Consider the following 19456-nt stretch of genomic DNA (forward strand, 5'->3'; position numbering starts at 1 on the left):
TGTACAATAAAATACTGAACTTCATTTAAGCTCCCGAGTGTTTTATTGCTTTGTTTCACATATACTGTTTTTACACAGCTGCAGTCTTGTAAAACACAAGGCAGCAATTTAACGTGCAGCTTCTCTCAAAGGCTGAATGTGTTTTGAATGTCCTCTTAGCAATTAGGACCAATTATTTATGTTGTTCTAATGCAGAAATGGTGTTCATGAAAAGAAGCATGTTCTAGAGATTAGAGAGTCGCGTGGGTCTGTGTGAGACCCAAATTTCAGTTTGCATTCTATCACAGATACCTTGGGCAACTCACTTAATCTATGCTTCAATTCACTGTCTGTAAAATAATAATAATAGTGCAGAGGAGTTTTGCGATGATATACATAATTCTCATTCTTATCTCCAATTAGGCCTTTCCTTCCTTTCTCCCAGTTACTGACAGAGCCAGAACTCTTCCTACTCAAGCAGGATGAACATGGGTACATCCTTCCAGCAGCCTTTCACTGCTTCTCCTTTCTTGCCTATTACTCACGTTTCTGAAACAAATCCAAGCAACAACATAGGAAGCATTAAAAAGAAACAAAAACTGCATGAGGAATCACCGAAGGATGAAGAACTTCTCTCATCTCTAGGCCCCGAATTTTAAAAAAAAAAGCAAACACCTTGGAAGTCTTCTTGAGAATAAATCACTTCGGAAATGTGCCTAATGTTTTTACTACAATTTCTGGTGACCATCTTAAAGACAGTGTCTCCTATATGATTCCTGCTATATGTACAAGAAGATTGGATTCTAGCAAATAACCCATATGAGTCTCACATGATCTTATATGGGACTAGTTTTGCCAAAGCAAGAAGCTAACAGTGGAATTTCTGTGGGTTTATGTCCTGAGAGAATAGTGATGATTCTGAGTTCTGAGGGTGACCTTGATTTGTGAGTGACTTGCTACAGGTGTATGGTGACCCTCAACATGAGGGTGGTGTTGACCTAGTTTAGCTAGGTTTAAAAGCTAGTTACTAGCAAATACTGGAGCAGTGAACAGCTAAAACATTGTTTCAGTGGTGGTGATGGTGGTGGGTGTCCTAGGAATTGGATCTGTGAAGAGAAGACACTAGCTTTTGGGCTAGCACAAGAAGTGACCTGAGAAGGAGAGGAGACAACATGGTGGGATGCAGAAATGAGATGTATGTTGGAAAGGAATTCTCTTGCCAGGATTATATGGGTATATCTCAGTCATCTCCCAATCATTCCAATTTCTGAAGCATTGCAAGGGCTGACAGCATTGGTGCATCTTGGTCCCTCCTCTTCTTTCCCTGTGACACAAGTAGTCTGTTTCTGTGTGCAGTAATATTTTGGTCCAATTTTAGTTGATGGGTTTAGAGTGCTGTGTGGTGTTGGTGGCCTGTGAAATAAAGATTTCAGACTTAATGATTCGATGATTGTTTCTGATCTTAAACCAGGAGCGGACAGTAACTTTTTGATGGAGGGGGGAGAGGCACTCCGAGAATTTGGAAAGTGGGCAGTGGAGGAAGTGCAGAGTCTGGGATGGAGGTTGGGTGCTTGGAAGGGAGCTTGTGGTAAGGGATTGGGGTGCAGGGTCTGGGAGGGGGTTGTGACATGGGATAGGCATGCAGGAGAGGGGTGTCGGAGTTGGGGGTGCAGAGGATTTTGGGTTACGTGGGACAGAGGTTGGAGAGAGAGTAAATGCTTCCCTGGACAGCTCCCAGCCAGCCTCCCTGCCCAGTAGTTTTCTCAGCCAGGTCCCCTGCCTACTACGCACCTGCAGGCCACTCAGACCTTCTGTCAGGGCTTTGAAAGTTGTGAGGTCTGGGCCGGGGAGGAGGGCTACTTTGCATACTGCCTGTCCTGTAAACAGGCAGTTCCCATTGGCTAAAAATCAGTCAATGGGGAGCTGCAAGATTGTGCTAGGGGTGGGGGTAAGCCTCCTCTCACCTCCTCCCCTAGGCTAGCAGCACTCCAAAAAGCACAGGGCTATCACAACTGCCTGCTCTGAGCAGTGTGCAGGGCAGGAGTGGGAAGGTAGAGACTCTGGCGGAGGTTCCCACTGTGCTACAGTCTGTATTTTGCCCACCCATCTTCAACTCGATTGTTTTAACTCAGTGGTTATCAGATTTATTTGATCATGCTCCCCTTCTTTGAGTTTGTAGTAGCTTACACCTCTTCTCTACACCTCTCCTCTGCCCTCCGCCCCCATCCACACAAGTACATATACCTGTATATATATACATGCGCACAGTGTTCAGTTTTCACTTGATTTGCCAAGGGGGACAGTCTGTTTCACAGAGGAGCTAAGGATCCATTCCAATAAGAGCAACAGGTAGGCCTGGAGGAATCAGCTTTGCTAACTATTTATTGCTGTTGGTAAAATGCACACAGTACACTCATCCCTCACAGAATCATAGGGCTGGAAGGGACCTCAGGAGGTCATCTAGTCCAGCCCCCTGCTTCAAGCAGCATCAACCCCAACTAAGTCATCACAGCCAGGACCTTGTCCAGCCGGGACTTAAAAACCTCAAGGGATGGAGAATCCACCACCTCACTAAGCAACACATTCCAGGTGCTTCACCACCCTTCTGGTGAAGTAGTTTTTCCTAATATCTAACCTACACGTCTCCCTCTTCAACTTCAGACCATTACTCCTTGTTCTGCCATCTGACACCACTGAGAACAGTTTCTCACCCTCCTCTTTAGAGCTCCCCTTCAGGAAGTTGAAGGCTGCTATTAAATCACCCCTAAATCTTCTCTTCTGTAAACTAAACAAGCCCAAATCCCTCAGCCTATCCTCATAGGTCTTGTGCTCCAGCCCCTTAATTATTTTTGTTGCCCTCCGCTGAACCTGCTCCAGCAAATCCACATCCTTTTTATACTGGGGGGCCCAAAACTGGACACAATATTCCAGATGTGGCCTCACCAGTGTCATACAGAGGGGAATAACTACTTCTCTAGATCTGCTCAAAATGCTCCTCCTAATGCACCCTAGTATGCCGTTAGCCTTCTTGGCTACAAGGGCACACTGTTTACTCATATCCAGCCTTTCATCCACCACAACCCCTAGGTCTCTGTCCATCGTACTGCTGCTGAGCCAGTCGGTCCCTAGCCTACAACAATGCTTGGGATTCTTCTGCCCCAGGTGCAGGACTCTACACTTCTGCTGATTGAACCGCATCAGATTTCTTTTGGCCCAGTCCTCCAATGTATCCAGGTCCCTCTGGATCCTCTCTCTATACTCCAATGTATCCACCTCTCCCTGTAGTTTTGTGTCATCCACAAACTTGCTGAAGGTACAATCCAGTCCTTCATCCAGGTCATTAATAAAAATGTTGAACAACACCGGGCTCCAGAACCAAGCCTTGCGGCACTACGCTTGAAACCGGTTGCCATCCAGATACTGAGCCATTGACCACTACCCTCAAGCCAGCTTTCTATCCATCTTATAGTCCAAAGATCCAGTCCATACTTCCTTAACTTATGGACAAGACTGTTGTCGGAGACCGTATCAAAAGCAAGGTATATAACGTTCACTGACTTCCACATGTCCACAGAGCTTGTTACCTCGTCATAGAAGCTAATCAGATTGGTCAGGCAGGACTTGCCCCTGTTGAATCCATGTTGGCTACTTTTGATCACTTTCCCCTTTTCCAAGTGCTCCAAAATGGATTCCTTGAGGATTCTGTCCATTATTTTCCCAGGGAGTGAGGTAAGGCTGATCGCTGTCTAGTTCCCTGGATTGTCCTTTATTCCTTTTTTAAAGATGGGCACTATGTTTGCCTTTTTCCAATCATCCAGGATCTCTCCTGATCACCAAGAGTCTTCAGGATAATGGCCAAAGGTTCAGCAATGACCTCTGCCAATTCCCTTAGTACCCTCGGGTGCATTAAATCCAGACCCATGGACTTGTGAACATCTAGTGTTTATAGATAGCTCAGAACTCTACAGATGGCTGCCTTCCACCTTCCCGTACTTTGTGATCTAGTACTGTCATGTAGAAGTTGAGTTTATCTGTAAAGACTGAGGCAAAAAAAGCATTGAGTACCTCAGCTTTTCCTGAATCATCTGTCACTAGGTTACCTCTCTCATCCAGTAACGGTCCCACACCTTCTCTGATAACCCATTTATTGTTCACATGCCTGTAGAAACCCTTCTTGTCACTCTTCATATCCCTTGCCAGCTGCAGTTCCAAATGTGCTTTCGCTTTCCTGATTACTGCCCGGCATTCTCCAGCCATATGTTTTTACTCCTCCTTAGTCAACTATCCTTGCTAGCTATTTATTGCTGTTGGTAAAATGCACACAGTACACTCATCCCTCGCTACACGAGCACAATTGGTTGCCAACTTTCTGCTCGTAGGCGAAAACTCATAAGAGGGACAATAAATTGCCATTAAAATACAGGTAAAAGTCTGCTTTGTTCCAAGTGTTTGTTTGTAATTTGGCGAAGGAGTGGCAGCATGTGGCACTGCTTTTGAAATGTAAGTGAACTTTGGTTCGGGGGGAGAGTTAAAGGCAGGGGGCAGTTTGGAGCCATGAGCGAGAGGGAAGGTTAAAAACTGGGGGCAGGATGGGTCCATGGGGAGGGTGGGGTGTTAAGGCTGCGGAGGGTTGTGTCTGTGGGGCAGGTGGGGGCGGTTCAAGCTGCTGCAAGGTGGGTTGGTGGGGTGGGTGGGGGAGTTAAGGCTGTGGCAGGCTGGAGCTGCAGGGCAGGAGGTGGAGTAAGGCTGCAGCAGCTTGGGTCTGTGGGGCTGGCGGGGTTTCAGGTCGGGTCTGTGGGGCTGGCGGGGTTTCAGGTTGCAGCAGGTCGGGTCTGTGGGGCCGGCAGGGGGTTTTGGCTGTGGCAGGTTGGATGTGCATGGCTGGTGGAGGGGTTCAGGCTATGGCGGGTTGGGTCTGTGGGGGGGAGGTCACTCGTCTAGTGAACAAAGATAGGTATATGTGTCCCTCGTTTTAGCGAATACTCGTAAGTAAAGTACTTATTTAACGAGGGATGAGTGTATATCTCCTGCCACCCCAAACCTTGTCATGTCCCCAATTACATTCCAAAGCCGAGTAGAGAAGCAACCTTCTCTTCCAGTTTCAGAATCTCTGCTCTAACTTTTAATGAAAGATTGACTTCCCCAGCCCCTACACAGCAATTTAAAATCACTGTCCCTGAAATAACACGCAACATTCTTGAAACTTTAGGGAAAACCAGAAAATGTTCAATCTATAGTTCTTGGATTTGTTCATGTGCATTAAATCCTGTTTTCCAAATTTCAGAAGGCTGCTATAACAAAGGTAAAGGAAATCCCCTTGTATGCAGATCTCAACTCTCAGTTCGATTCTCACATCATGCACTGTATTTTAACAGACTTACATAGACCATCATAAGTGTAAGTAAAACATAAGATCCCAGCCTTGTGCCCCCAAAAGGCTTTCTTGTGCATAACACAAATGTGTGAATGTTTCAAATGTAACAGTTGTTGCTGTAAATGTTGGTGCTCTAGAGCACTGTAGATATGGCAAGATCTTTGCCATATCTCCATTTCCAGATGTTTTCCAAAGCAGCACAGTCTGAGGCACTAGCTTGGTCTGTACCTCTTGTGTCCATCAATTAAGATCTTATTTATATTTCTGCATAAAAGAAGAATCCTCCATGTAAATTTGGCAAGTTTGTATGACATTATTGGATTTTAACACAAACCATGAAAGCCATTTCTGTAGTGGCACCATTGTATATAGTGGCACCAAATCTTGTGCCAAGTGAGGTGTCTAATGAAAGTCGATAATGCCCTGAATCTTTGTTACCTACATATCTGTGTCATGTTTGTATGTAAAGTTATAGATACTGGTTTCGTGCCCCCATTGCAAATATTTTAGTGCTGAGCTTCACAATGGGAGGTGTGCTCACCTTCCCAGTCAGGTGACAAGGGCTAAACGAAGGGGCAGCTGCCCAGACATCAATTCCACATTTTATGGAACTGGACTGCAATGTGCTGGCTGACCCAGCAACCAATGCAGAAGCCACAACAGCTAACCTGGTCAGGTGACACCATTGCATATGGAAGAAAAGATATTTTCCCTCTACATGGCAAACTATAAGGTGGCCCTGGCAGTGCCCATCTTGGTCTCCAGACTTCATGAACTAAGCCTATATGAACTACGGTCCTACCTCTTATGGGCTGTGTTTTCGGAGACTTTAAAGAAATCCACATATAACACTGCCGACCTGTCCTAATAGCTCTAATTGTTGTACGTAATGTACCACTTTAACAATCTTTCTCTCTCACCCTATTCTTTCTTTATTAATAAACCTTTAGATCCTAAAGGATTGGTACTGTATGGTTTTGGTCAAAATCCAAGTATATATTGACCTGGGAATGTGGATGTACGCTTTGGGTCCCAGAAGAATCTGTGTGGATTTGGTGAAATATGCTTTCATAGCCTTTCACTTGAGTAGGAGGGTTGCTGGTTTGGTCATTAGGAATAGATGGAGAATGTGTGGGTTTGCTTATGTGGCTTCTGGCTGGCCATTGGGGGGCTGGCAGAGGTACTTTGGTGGCTGGTTTGATTTGCTTTAGTGAGAGAGAATTCACAACCTGGGCTCTAAATAGCCCGGTTTTAAGCAATTTACTCAGGGTTAGATCTGGGGCTTTTGGGTGTAACTATGCTATAAATGCAGAATAATGTGACATGGTTGTGTCTGAAAATAAAAACAGTTACAGATTTTTGGTAATATAGCTGATGAACTCTCTTGTGAGACTAATGCAAGCAAACCATAGAGAGCCTGGTGACAAAAGCAGCCCCACCAATACCACCACACCTCCAGTACATGGGAAGAGATGGGATTTATTGATCTTTTTTTTGGGGGGGGGGGATTAATTTTTTAAATCGTGTTTCATAGACACTTCTATAATAAAATTGGTAGTGCCGACTGATGTTTCCCAGAGAATGTCTCCTGGCATCAATTATTTCTGAAGGGCATTGGAAAATCTCCAGTTGCACTTGCTGCCAGGTGATGGCTCAATGTAGATGGACTACTTGCTTAGTATCACAGTATGGCAGTGCTCAGCAACCTTATCACCTTGTCGCACACTTCAGCGCTCATTATAATTTCATGGCACCTCCACTACATGTAACCCAATCCCCTCCCCCAGAGCCAGAAAACCCCTCCCCCAGAGGCAGGCACCCCAGCTGCCCCCTTCCCCTCTGGCTCTAACTCGAGGCTAGTGACTCATCAGAGCAGCCACCACACGCTCCCACCAAGTGGTGGGACCCCTGTGCAGAGTGGCAGACAGCACTCCCGGCGCGTGGCTCTCTGGCGCGCTAAGTGCTGCTTCGTGACATACCAGTGTTGTGATGTCTGGTTGTTTGGCTATAGAAGAGTCTGTTTAATTACTTTCCCAAATTAAGTAAAAATAAGCTAGTTAAACAGAAATTAAAAGGTACAGTACCTAAAGTACCTCGTGTACCTAGGCTCGACCATCTCGGACAACTTGTCGCTTGATAGCGAGATCAACAAGCGCATTGGAAAAGCCGCCACAACGTTCTCCAGGCTGACGAAGAGAGTATGGGCTAACAATAAGCTCACTGTACACACCAAGGTGCAGGTCTACACAGCCTGTGTTTTGAGCATGCTGCTGTACGCCAGTGAAACATGGACTTTGTGCTCAAAACAAGAGCAGCGGCTCGACACGTTCCCCGTGAGCTGCCTTAGGCACATGCTCGGTATCTCAAGGTCCCCAATAGCGCAGTGCTTGAGAGGGCAGGCACTGCCTCCATGTTCACCCTTCTCAAACAGAGACATATGTGCTGGCTGGGCCGTGTCTCACGCATGACGGATGGCCGAAAACCGAAGGGCCTCCTCTTCGGCGAACTGGCATCTGGAAAGAGGCCGAAAGGGCGACCTAAATTGCGCTACAAGGACACATGTGAGCGTGACCTCAGTGCTCTCTCTATCAGTGTGAGCATCTGGCATTTGCTAGCCTCAGACAGGCATGCCTGGAAACAGGGAGTGAAGGAAGCTCTTGCTATGTATGAAACTACGTTGGTGAAGGAAGCGGAAGACAGGAGAGCCCTCAGGAAGATCTGTGCCTGTGATATCAGAGCAACATCTGCCTACCGCTGCTCACAGTGCAGAAAGGACTGCCACTCCCGCATTGGATTGCACAGCCACAAAAGACGCTGCTCGAATCAATCCAACTGGGGTGCAAACCCATGATCCCTCGGGATTGAAGGATGCCTACTCATACCTAAAGTGAAATCCCTGCCAGCTGCATGGAAACTTTTTAAAGACGCCATAATAGAGGCTAAACTTAAATGTATACCCAGTTTAGGAAGCGTATTTAGAGAACTTAAACAAAGTGCCACTGTGATTAAACAATAAAGGAAAAGAAGCAGGGAGAGACAAAAAGGCATTCTTTAAAAAATGGAAGTTAAATCCTAGTGAGGAAAATAGAAAGGAACATAAACTCTGCCAAGTGATGTGTAAAAATATGATTAGGAAGGCCAGAAAAGAATTTGAAGAACAGCTGAGCGAAAAGCCAAAAAGTAATAGCAAAAAAAAAAAAAAAAATTAAGTACATTAGAAGCAGGAAGCCTTCTATAAAACCAGTGGGACCACTGAATGGATGAGATACTAAAGGGACACTCAAAGATGATAATGCCATTGCAGAGAAACTAAATGATTTCTTTGCATCAGTCTTCACAGCTGAGGATGTGAGGGAAATTCCCAAACCTGAGCAATTCTTTTCAGGTAACAAATCTGATGAACTGTCTTAAATTCAGATGTCATTAGAAGAGGTTTTTGGAACAAATTAATAAACTAAATAGTAATAAGTCACCAGGACCAGATGGCATTCACCCAAGAGTTCTAAAGGAACTCAAATGTGAAATTGCAGAACTATTAACTGTAGTTTGTAACCTGTCATTTAAATCAGCTTCTGTTCCAGATGACTGGAGAATAAGTAATGTGACACCAATCTTTAAAAAGGGCTCCAGAGGTGATCCTGGCAACTACAGGCCAGTCAGTCTGACTTCACTACTGCGCAAACCGGTTGAAACCCTTGTGAAGAACAGAATTGTCAGACACATTGATGAACATAATTTGTTGGATAGTTCTCTGAAAACATCCACTCAATGTGCAGTGGCAGTCAATAAAGCTAACAAAACTTTGGGAATAATTAAGAAAGGAATAAATAAGACAGAAAATATCATATTACCTCTATATAAATCCATGGTATGGCCACATCTGAAATACTGTGTGCTAATATGGTCATCCCATCTCAAAAAAGATACATTGGAATTGGAAAAGTTCAAAAAAAAGACACAAAAATGATTAAGGGTATGGAACATCTGCCATATGAGGAGAGATTAATAGGACTGGTACTTTTTAGCTTGGAAAAAAGATGATTAAGTGGGGATATGATACAGGTATATAAATTCATGACTGGTGTGGAGAAAGTAAATAAGGAAATGTTATTTACTCCTCACAACACAAGAACTAGGAGTCATCAAATGAAATTAATATGCAGCTGGTTTAAAACAAACACTAGGAGATAACCTGTGGAACTCCTTGCCAGAGGATGTTGTGAAAGCCAAGATTATAGTAGAGTTTTAAAAAGAACTAGATAAATTCGTGGAGAAGTGGTCCATCAGTGGCTGTTAGCCTGGATGGGCATGGAGGGTGTCCCTAGCCTCTGTTTGCCAGAGGCTGGAAATGGGCGACAGGGAATTGATCACTTGATGATTACCTCTTCTCTTCATGCCCTCTGGAGCACCTGGCATTGGCCACTGTCAGAAAACATGATACTGGGCTTGATGGACGTATGGTCTGACCCAGTATGGCCATTCTTGTGTTCTTGGATCATCCAGTTCTTTGCCTCTTTTCTGCAAGAACCTGACCCCTGGTTCCTGATAGTCTGTTGGCTGAGGAGGGATATTTTATGGAAGCCCTTGTTAAAATGCCTGTGGCTTATTATTGACTCGGTAACAATTGTACAATTTAGTTTATTTTTGTTCTTTTTGCTTAGAACTTCTAAGAGAAAGTACCATAGCTCAGAGTATGAATATGCCTCCAGTTGGAACCTGTAAAACCAAAAGATGGGTTTGTCCTATCCATAACTGTGGTGAAATTCATAAAGCAGTCTGATCATGCAGCAAAGGCTCTCCGTGTTTTTTTGTCTAGCAGACAATGGTGGGTAATAATAGTTCTCTTTGTGGACCTACCAGCTTGCACTACAAATAAGCTAGTAGAATGCAGCCAGTTAGAGATGGAAACGAGAAAAACAGATAAGCGATCTACCAAAGTAAATAAACTGATAACTGTAAAATGGCCTTTAAACCACTGGGCCTGAAAGTTCCCAGAACTTAAGGGCAACTTGTTTCCAAATAATCTGTTTTACCGTTTGCCAACATTCATTATTTTATAGTGAAATCAGCTGCCATTGTTAATATTTTTCTCATTATGCCTTACTATTATTGAGCTTCTTCATTGAAATAGAGCTACTCAGGTCTAGTGTTTTCCATGTAAGGAATAAAAAAATCAGTACGTGCTTTCAATGAAATATGCGAGTGTGTTACAAAGTGTACTCCAAATATCTTTTGTAAATAATTAACTGCGTTTTTAAGAAATACTAAGTTAGCCTCTAGTGTTCACAGAATGGTGAAAACTACTGTTAGGAGAGCACTAAATATGGGATTTAAAAGCTGGATTTTTCTCATAATTTTGGTTGAATCAAGAGAAACCTTTGCAGAAGGTAAAAGTACTAAAACATTATTTTCATTACAAAATGAATATGATAATCTAGACCAGTACTCTTTTTCGTGCCAGTATTACCTCGGCACCCCCACCCATGGGATAGGTGGAGGGTGGGGAGCCAGCTCAGTACCAGCTCCTGTTTTTCTTTTTTCCCTACAAAAAGGGCACTAATCGAGACAATATAGTTTACGCATTGTTCTCAGAAAAGTGTGGTCACTTTAATTTGATAATAAGTTTTATTTTTCTAGATACATTTTTGCTAGTGGGCTTTGTATTTTTATTATTCTCAGTGGAACACTTGCTATGAAGTAAACTGTTACAATGTTGAACCTTGAAGGTGACGTAGTTACAGCACATCCAGGCACAGGTTTAGACACTAACTTATTATGGTGTCATTTCTGGAACCATTTCCTTTGAACTTATGCTTCAGTACTTAAGGAAAAGGCTCCAGTTCCATTTTATTCATAGCCAAGTATAAATGGCAGTGTTGGAAGTACAATGACTTAGTGAAGTTGAAAGAGAAATGGGGAAATCAAATGCTAGTCTACAGCTAATATCCTAAGTTGAGGCTCCGCAGTTCATGTTCTTGGTGTCTACAGAATGGAATGCTGCCCCCTTAACCCCTATTTTCTAGAACGCAAGGTTGTTTTTAGCTATCCCCCTCACTAGAAAACAGCAAACCACTGCTATCCAGTCTCCCTTTTTAAATGCAGGCTTTGTCAATTCTGACTAGGCCAACAGTGTGCAACGTGGGGTATGGGCCCACTCTGGAGGGCATGAAATTTTGTAAGGGGAGTGCAGCATCACAGGCCACTGGATCTCAGGCTCATCCATCCCATGAAAAATGTTGAGATATGTTACTGTTTTATAATGTATATTCATATATATATTACAATTAGTAAGGTTTTTTTGTTCTACGTACTTATACATGCTGAAAGGTGTGGGGCTTTTTTTTTTTCATATGAACATAATTGAAATTTCCATGGGTTTGGATTGCATTGGACAGATTGGGGGCCCTGGTAATTGTAGGGACAAAAATGGAGCCAATGCTAAAAGTTTGCTCACTGCTCAACTAGGCGAATCTATAGCTTTAGTTTCTATCTTTAGTTTTTCCACTGTAAGGAACCTGAATGCTGCCAATCTATAAATTTCTGTCATAGAACCTACAGTGGAGAGCAGATTACAGACTGCTCTCGAGGTAGGACCTCCTAGAATTAAGGTGCTGCTTCTTCTTCGACGGGTCCCCGTGGGTGCTCCACAGTAGGTGTCGGGCTCGCCCCGGTGCCGCAGATCGGAAGTCTTTAGCAGTCTTCATCGGGTCGCACATGCACCGATGTGCACCTCTCCTTCGCGAGCCTTCGGTCACATGCGCGATCCGGTCCCTGCCAGTTCCTTCTCAACCGCCAACGGCTGCAGATGGATTCCACTCCAGCTCCAACACCTGAGAGAGACAAAAACTATGTTTTAATTTTGTTAATCTTGTTAATAGTTATTAGTTTGATAGTTTAGTTAGCATTGTTAAAGTTGTTCTGTTAAATGTAGATATAGTTTAAAAAAAAAAAAAGAGGGGAGAGAGAAGAACAGAGGCGGCTGCCTTAAGCGGTCTGCTATCCTAAAAGCCGTGAACGTTTTCTTTTTTTCCAGGACTGATTAGCTGTTAAGTGCCCTATTAACATTCGTGCCCTATTAACATTCAAAGACTTAAACGCCCAGGCCGAGATGTCCTCGCTGGGGTTTAAGAAATGTGTATCATGCCGCGAGGCCATGCCTGCCTCAGATGGGCATAGCGAGTGCATTCGTTGCCTCGGGGAGACCCACGTTCCACAAAAGTGTCCTCACTGCTCCAAGTTCGCAGCCAGAGCCAGAAAGGACAGGGAAATGAGGCTGAATGATTTTATTTGATAAGGCCCTCCAACCTGAACCATCGGAGAAGCCTCATAAAGAGAGGCCCTCAGGATCACACGAGAGGAAGGCAGCTTCCCTAACCTCCTCTGTACGAAAGAAAAGGAAGCTTTCTCCAGCTCGATCCTTGCCAGTAACACCTGCGAGCAGGACGAGCAGAGCACAGGACTCTAACCCGCGCACTGCTCAAAGTGGGATAGCTGTAGCGCACACAGCTGCACCAGGGCCTCCGACCATTAAGACGTCAGCACCGGGGGCACCTCTGGCACCGGAATCGGCAGCACTGATTCCCACGGCACCGAGCCCTGCGGCATTGATGGCACCGGAGCAGGGGTACCCGGCACAGGACCCAACGGTGCTGGAGGAAGCTACCCACGTGGTGCCGTGCACAGGGGCACCGAGCGCGGCACCCACAACGGCGCCGAGGTCCCTGGCATGGGAGGGGGCGGTGCCTGCTTCGCAGGGACGGGGAAAAGTAAAAGCTAAAACCCGGCACTGCAGCCCATCCCCGGAGGCCACCGCGTTGCCATTATCACCTAGCTCCCCCCAAGAAATACATTGGGCAGCAACTCCCATGGCCTGCTTCAGACCTCCATCCCCGTTCCTTCAACCACCATCCCCCTGTATCAGGCAACCTTCACCAATCTCCAGTAGGGACACCTATGAATACTATCACAGAGCATCTCCACTGCTCTCAGCATCATCACGGAGGTCACGCTCGTCTAGACCCCATGCGTACGTTTTCCACTCATGGTCTAGATCCCCATCACTGGGCCCTTGCCCCTGCTATTATGGCCATCCCTACCATACTGAGCGCCAGCACAGGGGGTCCAGGTCCAGGGGTAGATCCCCACCCACACCTTGCCAACACCCCTTCACACAGCCTCACTCCGTGAGAAGAACATAGCCTCTCTAGGCGGACGTTGGTCCACAGGCCCTGGACCTCCCCTCTGAATCCTCAAAAGGGCAAGCATATGAGCAAATCCAGGAATCAGAGGAATTAGGGGAGGTATATCATAGCGATGCCTCTTCGTCCTCCCCAGATGAGGGGATTGTCCCCGGGGATATTTCCCCCCCGGACGACCTTAGGCAATTCCAAGAACTATTCAAGATAGTAGCACAAACACAGGACATTCACATAGCGGAGGTGCAGGAGAAACATCATAAACTCCTGAAAAATTTAAGACCCCTGGCTTCATCTAAGATCGCTATCCTACTAGATGAAGCGATTATGGAATCAGCCACCAACATATGGCAGACTCCAGCCACTACCCCTCCCACAAATAAGAGGGTGGATAAGAAATACTTTGTTCCAGCCAAGGGCATGGAATTCCTGTTTAGCCACCCCCAACCAAATTGCCTGGTATTCGAATCATCACAGCAGAGATCCAAGACACCCCAATAGAAATCAGGAGGGTCAGAAAAAAATGCGAGGAAATTAGACACGTTCGGTAGGAAGGTCTATTCCTCCTCTACCTTGCTACTCAGAATGGCAAACTATGCAGCACACCTGTCAAACTACAACTTCGACAATTATTCCAGACTTGCTTCCCTCATGGATTTCCTTCCAGAGGATAAGAAACCGGTGCTGAAAGCGATCGTCCAAGAGGGCTACGCAGCCTCATGAACAGGAGTCCAGATTGCCCTGGATGCGGCAGACATGGCAGCGTGATCCACAGCCACAGCAGTGGTAATGCGTAGGGAATCGTGGCTCCAGATGTCCGGCATTCCCAGAGATCTGCAAGCAAAAATCGTAGACCTTCCATTTGATAAACAGAAGTTATTCGCAGATTCAACTGACTCGGTCCTACACTCAAGCAAGGACTCGAGAACCATGCTTAGGACCCTGGGCATATATACCCCTCCGTACAGGAGGAAAAAGTTTTACCCCCAGTAAAGGTGCTACGCTTATCAACCTCAGCGTACACAATACCAACGAGCTATGACCAGGGACGCCACTACCAGCAGCAACAGTATAGGGCCCCCAGATGACGCCCCCAGCAGGATCGCGCATCCTCGGGGCAAGCCCTGAGACAGCAAGTTTGATGGGTATGTCAAGGACTGCAATATCAAGACCATCCCTCAATGCCAATCCCAGCACATGTTCCATCATCGGCTCAAACCATTCTACTCTCAATGGCAAAACATCACCACAGACAAATGGGTTGTGAAAATTCTTCTTCAGTAACACGCAGACTCTTAAGTCATTAACAGACTGGCCCACTCCATTAAAATACAGACTAAAAGGTTTGTGGATCAGGAGTGCTTTTGCAGACAAAAGCACTCCAGATCCACAAACCTGTTAGTTAGCATTTTAATGGAGTGGGCCAGTCTGTTAATGACTTAAGAGTCTGCGTGTTACTGAAGAAAAATTTTCACATCACTCTTCAAAGAGAGGCTGTTGAAGTCTCTTTCATATTCAAATTTGACACATTAACATGTGGTTTGAACTGAAATTGGAATTTTCTGAGTCACTGTTGGGGCTCGATTGCATACTTGGCTTAATCTAATTCTTGACACACACACCCCCCCCGGCCCTCTACTCTCTGATTTGCTCACCTTGATTTTTTTTTCTGATTTGTCCACCTTGATTACTGTTTTTGGTTCTCTGTGCCTTAAATATTGAGTCTGTTCTGGTATGGCTATGGTCTGAAGAAGTGGGTTGGTCCCACAAAAGCTCACCTAATAAATTATTTTGTGAGTCTTTAAAATGCTACTTGACTGCTTTTTTGTTTTGATAGTATATAGACTAGCCCAGCTTTCTCTCTGTTACTGTTCATTTAGAAGTTAGAGTTAAGCATGGGGCCCAGGGAAGGGTGGTTTGTGGGCTTGTTTGATCACAAATTTTATTTGACCGGTTTTCAACTCAGGGTGGCAAACCAACAGGAACTCATTTACCCACTGCAACTTATGTGGCAGGCACTATCTGAGTTGGAGGCAGTGCTTCCAGAGGGCTCTGAGAAGAGGTTCAAGACCCTTCATAGAAGAAGTTTACTCAGTGGCTGGGGCAGCACTGCAGGCAACCTCTGATGTGGTGGACTCTGCTGCCAGATCCATGGCCTATGTAATCACCATAAGGAGGGTCTCAGGGCTCCTTCTGTTGGGGTTGTCTGCAGAGGCGCGGAACTCCATTCAGGACCTCCCATTTGATGGCGTGGCCCTGTTTGCACAAGAGGCAGATACTTAGTTGCACGGGCTGAAGGACTGCCACACTACTTTGAAGACCCTGGGCCTTTATGTCCTAGGGCTGGAGAGAGAAATATCAACCCCAGCTGTCGAAACCTAAAGGCTCTTATCCTAAGCACAAGAAGCCTTCAAGAGAAACCTAGAGCCTTGAAGAGGAGGTAGGGCTACACTTCACAGCCATTGGCACAAACTACCAAGACAGCAAGCTCCCCTTTTGAAGGTGCATCTGAGGGCCACACACCTGTCAGACCAGATCTCTTCCTCCTTTGTTTTTGTTTTGCCTCTGTTCCTTCCTCACAACCTGTGGCCATTATGATCTGCTACGTCCTGGCCACTGTGGAACATGGCTATCCAGTTAGTTTCTACCCCACTCTCTTTCAAGTTCATCTTCTGGGACTTCTCTCTAAAGTGGGAGGTACAGGAGTTTTTGCGGTTTGGAGTGGTGGAGGAGGTGCCACCCCACTATAAGAGCAGGGGTGTCTATTCCTGTTACTTTTTGATCCTGCAAGACAAAGGGGGGACTTCATCCCATCATGGACTTGTGAGGCTTGAAGAGGTACTTGGTCCACCTTGGGTTCTGTATGGTGTCCCTCGCTTCTATTATTCCTAGACTGGATCTGGGGGATTCGTATGTCACTCTTGACCTCAAAGCTACATATTTTAATGTTGTGTTCTTCAAGGGGCAAAAGAGGAACCTTCAATTTACAGTGGAACCCACTAGGAGTTCATGGTTCTGCCCTTCATCTTTGCTACTGCCCCAAAGGTATTTTTCAAAGATGTGCTGTGGTGGCAGCTTACCTGAGACATCTCAAACTACAGCTCTATCCCTGTCTTGATGACCGGCTCATCAAGTCTTATTCCTCAACCAAGGTACAGCAAGATGTAGTTCTCTTGCCCTGTATGTGCCATCGTCTGCATCTCCTAATAAACAAAAGGTCAATATTAGTGCTGGCTCAGATAATAGAGTTCATTGGTGTGGTGCTAGACTCAGATGGGCAGAGCATCTGTCCCCCAGGAGAAATTCAACACTGTAGTGGCTTTGGTTGGGGAGGTGTCCTTGGCCCGCAGGCAGGACTTACCTCCACCTCCTAAGGGCACGTGGTGGTATGCACCTACATGGTGCACTTTGCAAGGTTCATGCTGTGTGCCTGTGTGAGCTCACCAGCTAGGCACCCCTGGATCGGGTTGTTACCATATCTTCCCTAGTGATCCAGTCACTGCAATGATGGACTCTACCAGAAAATGCCATGGCGGGAATCTGCCATTGGTAGATCTGATTTCCAATGCCTCCAATCAAGGCTGTGGGGCTTATCTTGGGACTGTCCAGATATACAGGGCAAGAAAGTGGAAACTACGCTGCACAGACACATCAATGTGAAGGAACTCAGAGCAGTTTGTGGTGAGGTGTTTCTGCCCACTGTTGACAACGAAATGTGGTTATATTTTAAAGCTGACACTTTAGAGTTCACATCTACCAATCATTTTTGAGGCTGACTGCAGATTTGGGCAGATGTTACTGAATGACTTAAGCTCATTGTGCATTTGAAAGCTTTCCTTTGCAACTCTGAGGCCTTGAAACTCTTCTTAGATGAAAGCAGGTTCTGAGCCATCTGAATGTATCTAGCATGCAATTTGAATAGATTGAGTGAAGCCATCTCCTGAGGTATAAATATAACACCCTTTTCCTGAATGTATTACCTTATAGTATAACTGGAATACGCCCATATCCTTGTAGAAAGGACACAATGTGGAAAAGAATCTTGGTTTTCAGTACAGTTACTAACTGCTAGGCAAGTTAAGTATAATAAGTTCAGAGGCTAAGTGATTGCAGAATTGGACCTCATGTCTGAACCTTAGAGATCTATACAGAATTCAGCCAAGTCAATTCATTTTAAATTAATTCAGAAAGCGCTTATGCATTGGAAAAAATGTATAATGAATAAAACATAATTAAATCTTTTGTAGATAAGCCTTGTGATTTGCCACTCATTGAAAATGGGAAGATAGCCCAGTATTATTATAGTTTTAAAAACTATTATTTTCCAATGAACAAAGAAAAAAAAATTTCCTACACCTGTGTGGCGGGCTATACAACTGAATCTGGGACGCAAACTGCAAGGATAACCTGCACAGCAAGAGGATGGTCACCAGCACCAAAGTGTTATCGTAAGTCAATTGCATTGCCTTTATTTCTTGGGGAAATTGTAATTGATTTCAGCAGAAGGATCTGGTGATGAAAACATAAATTAGGGAAAAATAAGTGGAACTAGAATTCAACACATTACCTCTCTGTAAACCAGTAACGTTGCCATTTTGTAAAATCAGATACATTTTTGGAGGTTAGATCCATCCAGGGCTGTTGGCCATGATGGGCAGGGATGCTGTCCTTAACCTCTATTTGCCATTAGCTGGGTATGGAGGACAGGAAGGATCTGAAGCCCTTGGCATTAGCCGCTCTTGGAAGACAGGATACTGGACTAGCTGAACCTTTGATCCGACCCATGACTGTTCTTATGGTCCTTTGGGTTTTCATTATTGTTTTTATTCAAGTACTGGACTTCCTTAGCATCCTCCATAATGAGCAAATGATCACTTATAGTCAGATTTTTAGCTCACTTTACCTCTTCCTCATCTTCAGTAATTCTCTTCTTACAGGTGGAAATGCTCTCCCTAACCAGAAATGTGCTGGCTCAGCAGCAGAGATTAAACAAAGTGAGAGCTGCACCCTGCATCAGCAGGTGATGGATTGGCTGCTTCCTCAGATAGTAAAAGCAGCTCCGAGCATACTTAGGGTGTGCTAGACAGGGTTTTCAGAACTCAAAGCCATGGTAATTAACTGTTTCCTTTCAGGTGGTGTTAGGAAAACATCAAGGAGGGACACAGTGACAAGTGATTAGCACAAATAAGTGCTTTTACCTACAGCCAGGGCGGGTACCCTACAGCTCATGGGCTGGAACCAGCTTGTGCCCCACGTGGATCTGGCCCACAAGGCTTGGGGTTCATCCCCCCTCAGCTCCACTCAGGAATATGGTGGTGCTCCAGCTACGTGCCTCAAGTGTTATGGGGCCGATCCAGGCAAGCTGCCGAACTGGCGGGGGGGCGAGGGCGGGGAGGAGGGGAATATAGATTTTCATGGGGAAGCACTCCATGTAGGCACTGCCTGCTCTTGCTCCTACTGGCCAAATCATGCCCAATGGAAGTGGTGGGAGTGCCACTGGCAGGCACTTCCCTTCACTGTGCAGAGCCATGTGTGGTCCTCTGACTCCACACTGCTCTCTTAGCCTGTCTCTTCCCACTCAGACCCCCATACGCCACCCTGCTTCTTCACCCTCTCTCCTGCCTGGATCCCCACCATGTTCCTGCATCCCCCCTTCCTGATCCCTCCCTAACTTCTCCTGCACCTTTCTCTCCTGCCCAGAACCCTCAACTCATCTTGCTCCATCATCTCCCCTTCCAGACTCCCCCATTTACAGCCCACTCCTGCACCCACCTTTCTGCCCAGACCCCCTTTTGCTAACCTACTCCTGCTCCCTACTTCTCACCCAGCCCATCACCCTGCTCTGTACCCCGACTTTCAAGCCCTCCCTCCCCAGCCCACTTCTGCACCCACCTTCCCATCTAGGCCC

General features: G+C 45.6%; 1 protein-coding gene across 1 annotated transcript in view; it reads left to right on the top strand.

Moving 5' to 3' along the window:
• Positions 1-10676: 10676 nt before the first annotated feature.
• The window catches only part of F13B (coagulation factor XIII B chain), a 52608-nt gene continuing 43828 nt past the window's right edge, over positions 10677-19456 (top strand). The window contains exons 1-2 of the mRNA XM_075003297.1: positions 10677-10740; positions 17796-17996. Of these exons, the coding sequence (XP_074859398.1) occupies positions 10677-10740; positions 17796-17996 (265 nt within the window). The remainder of the gene's footprint in view (positions 10741-17795; positions 17997-19456) is intronic.

This window comes from Carettochelys insculpta, chromosome 9 (assembly GCF_033958435.1).
Source record: "Carettochelys insculpta isolate YL-2023 chromosome 9, ASM3395843v1, whole genome shotgun sequence".
Classification (NCBI taxonomy): Eukaryota; Metazoa; Chordata; order Testudines; family Carettochelyidae; genus Carettochelys; species Carettochelys insculpta.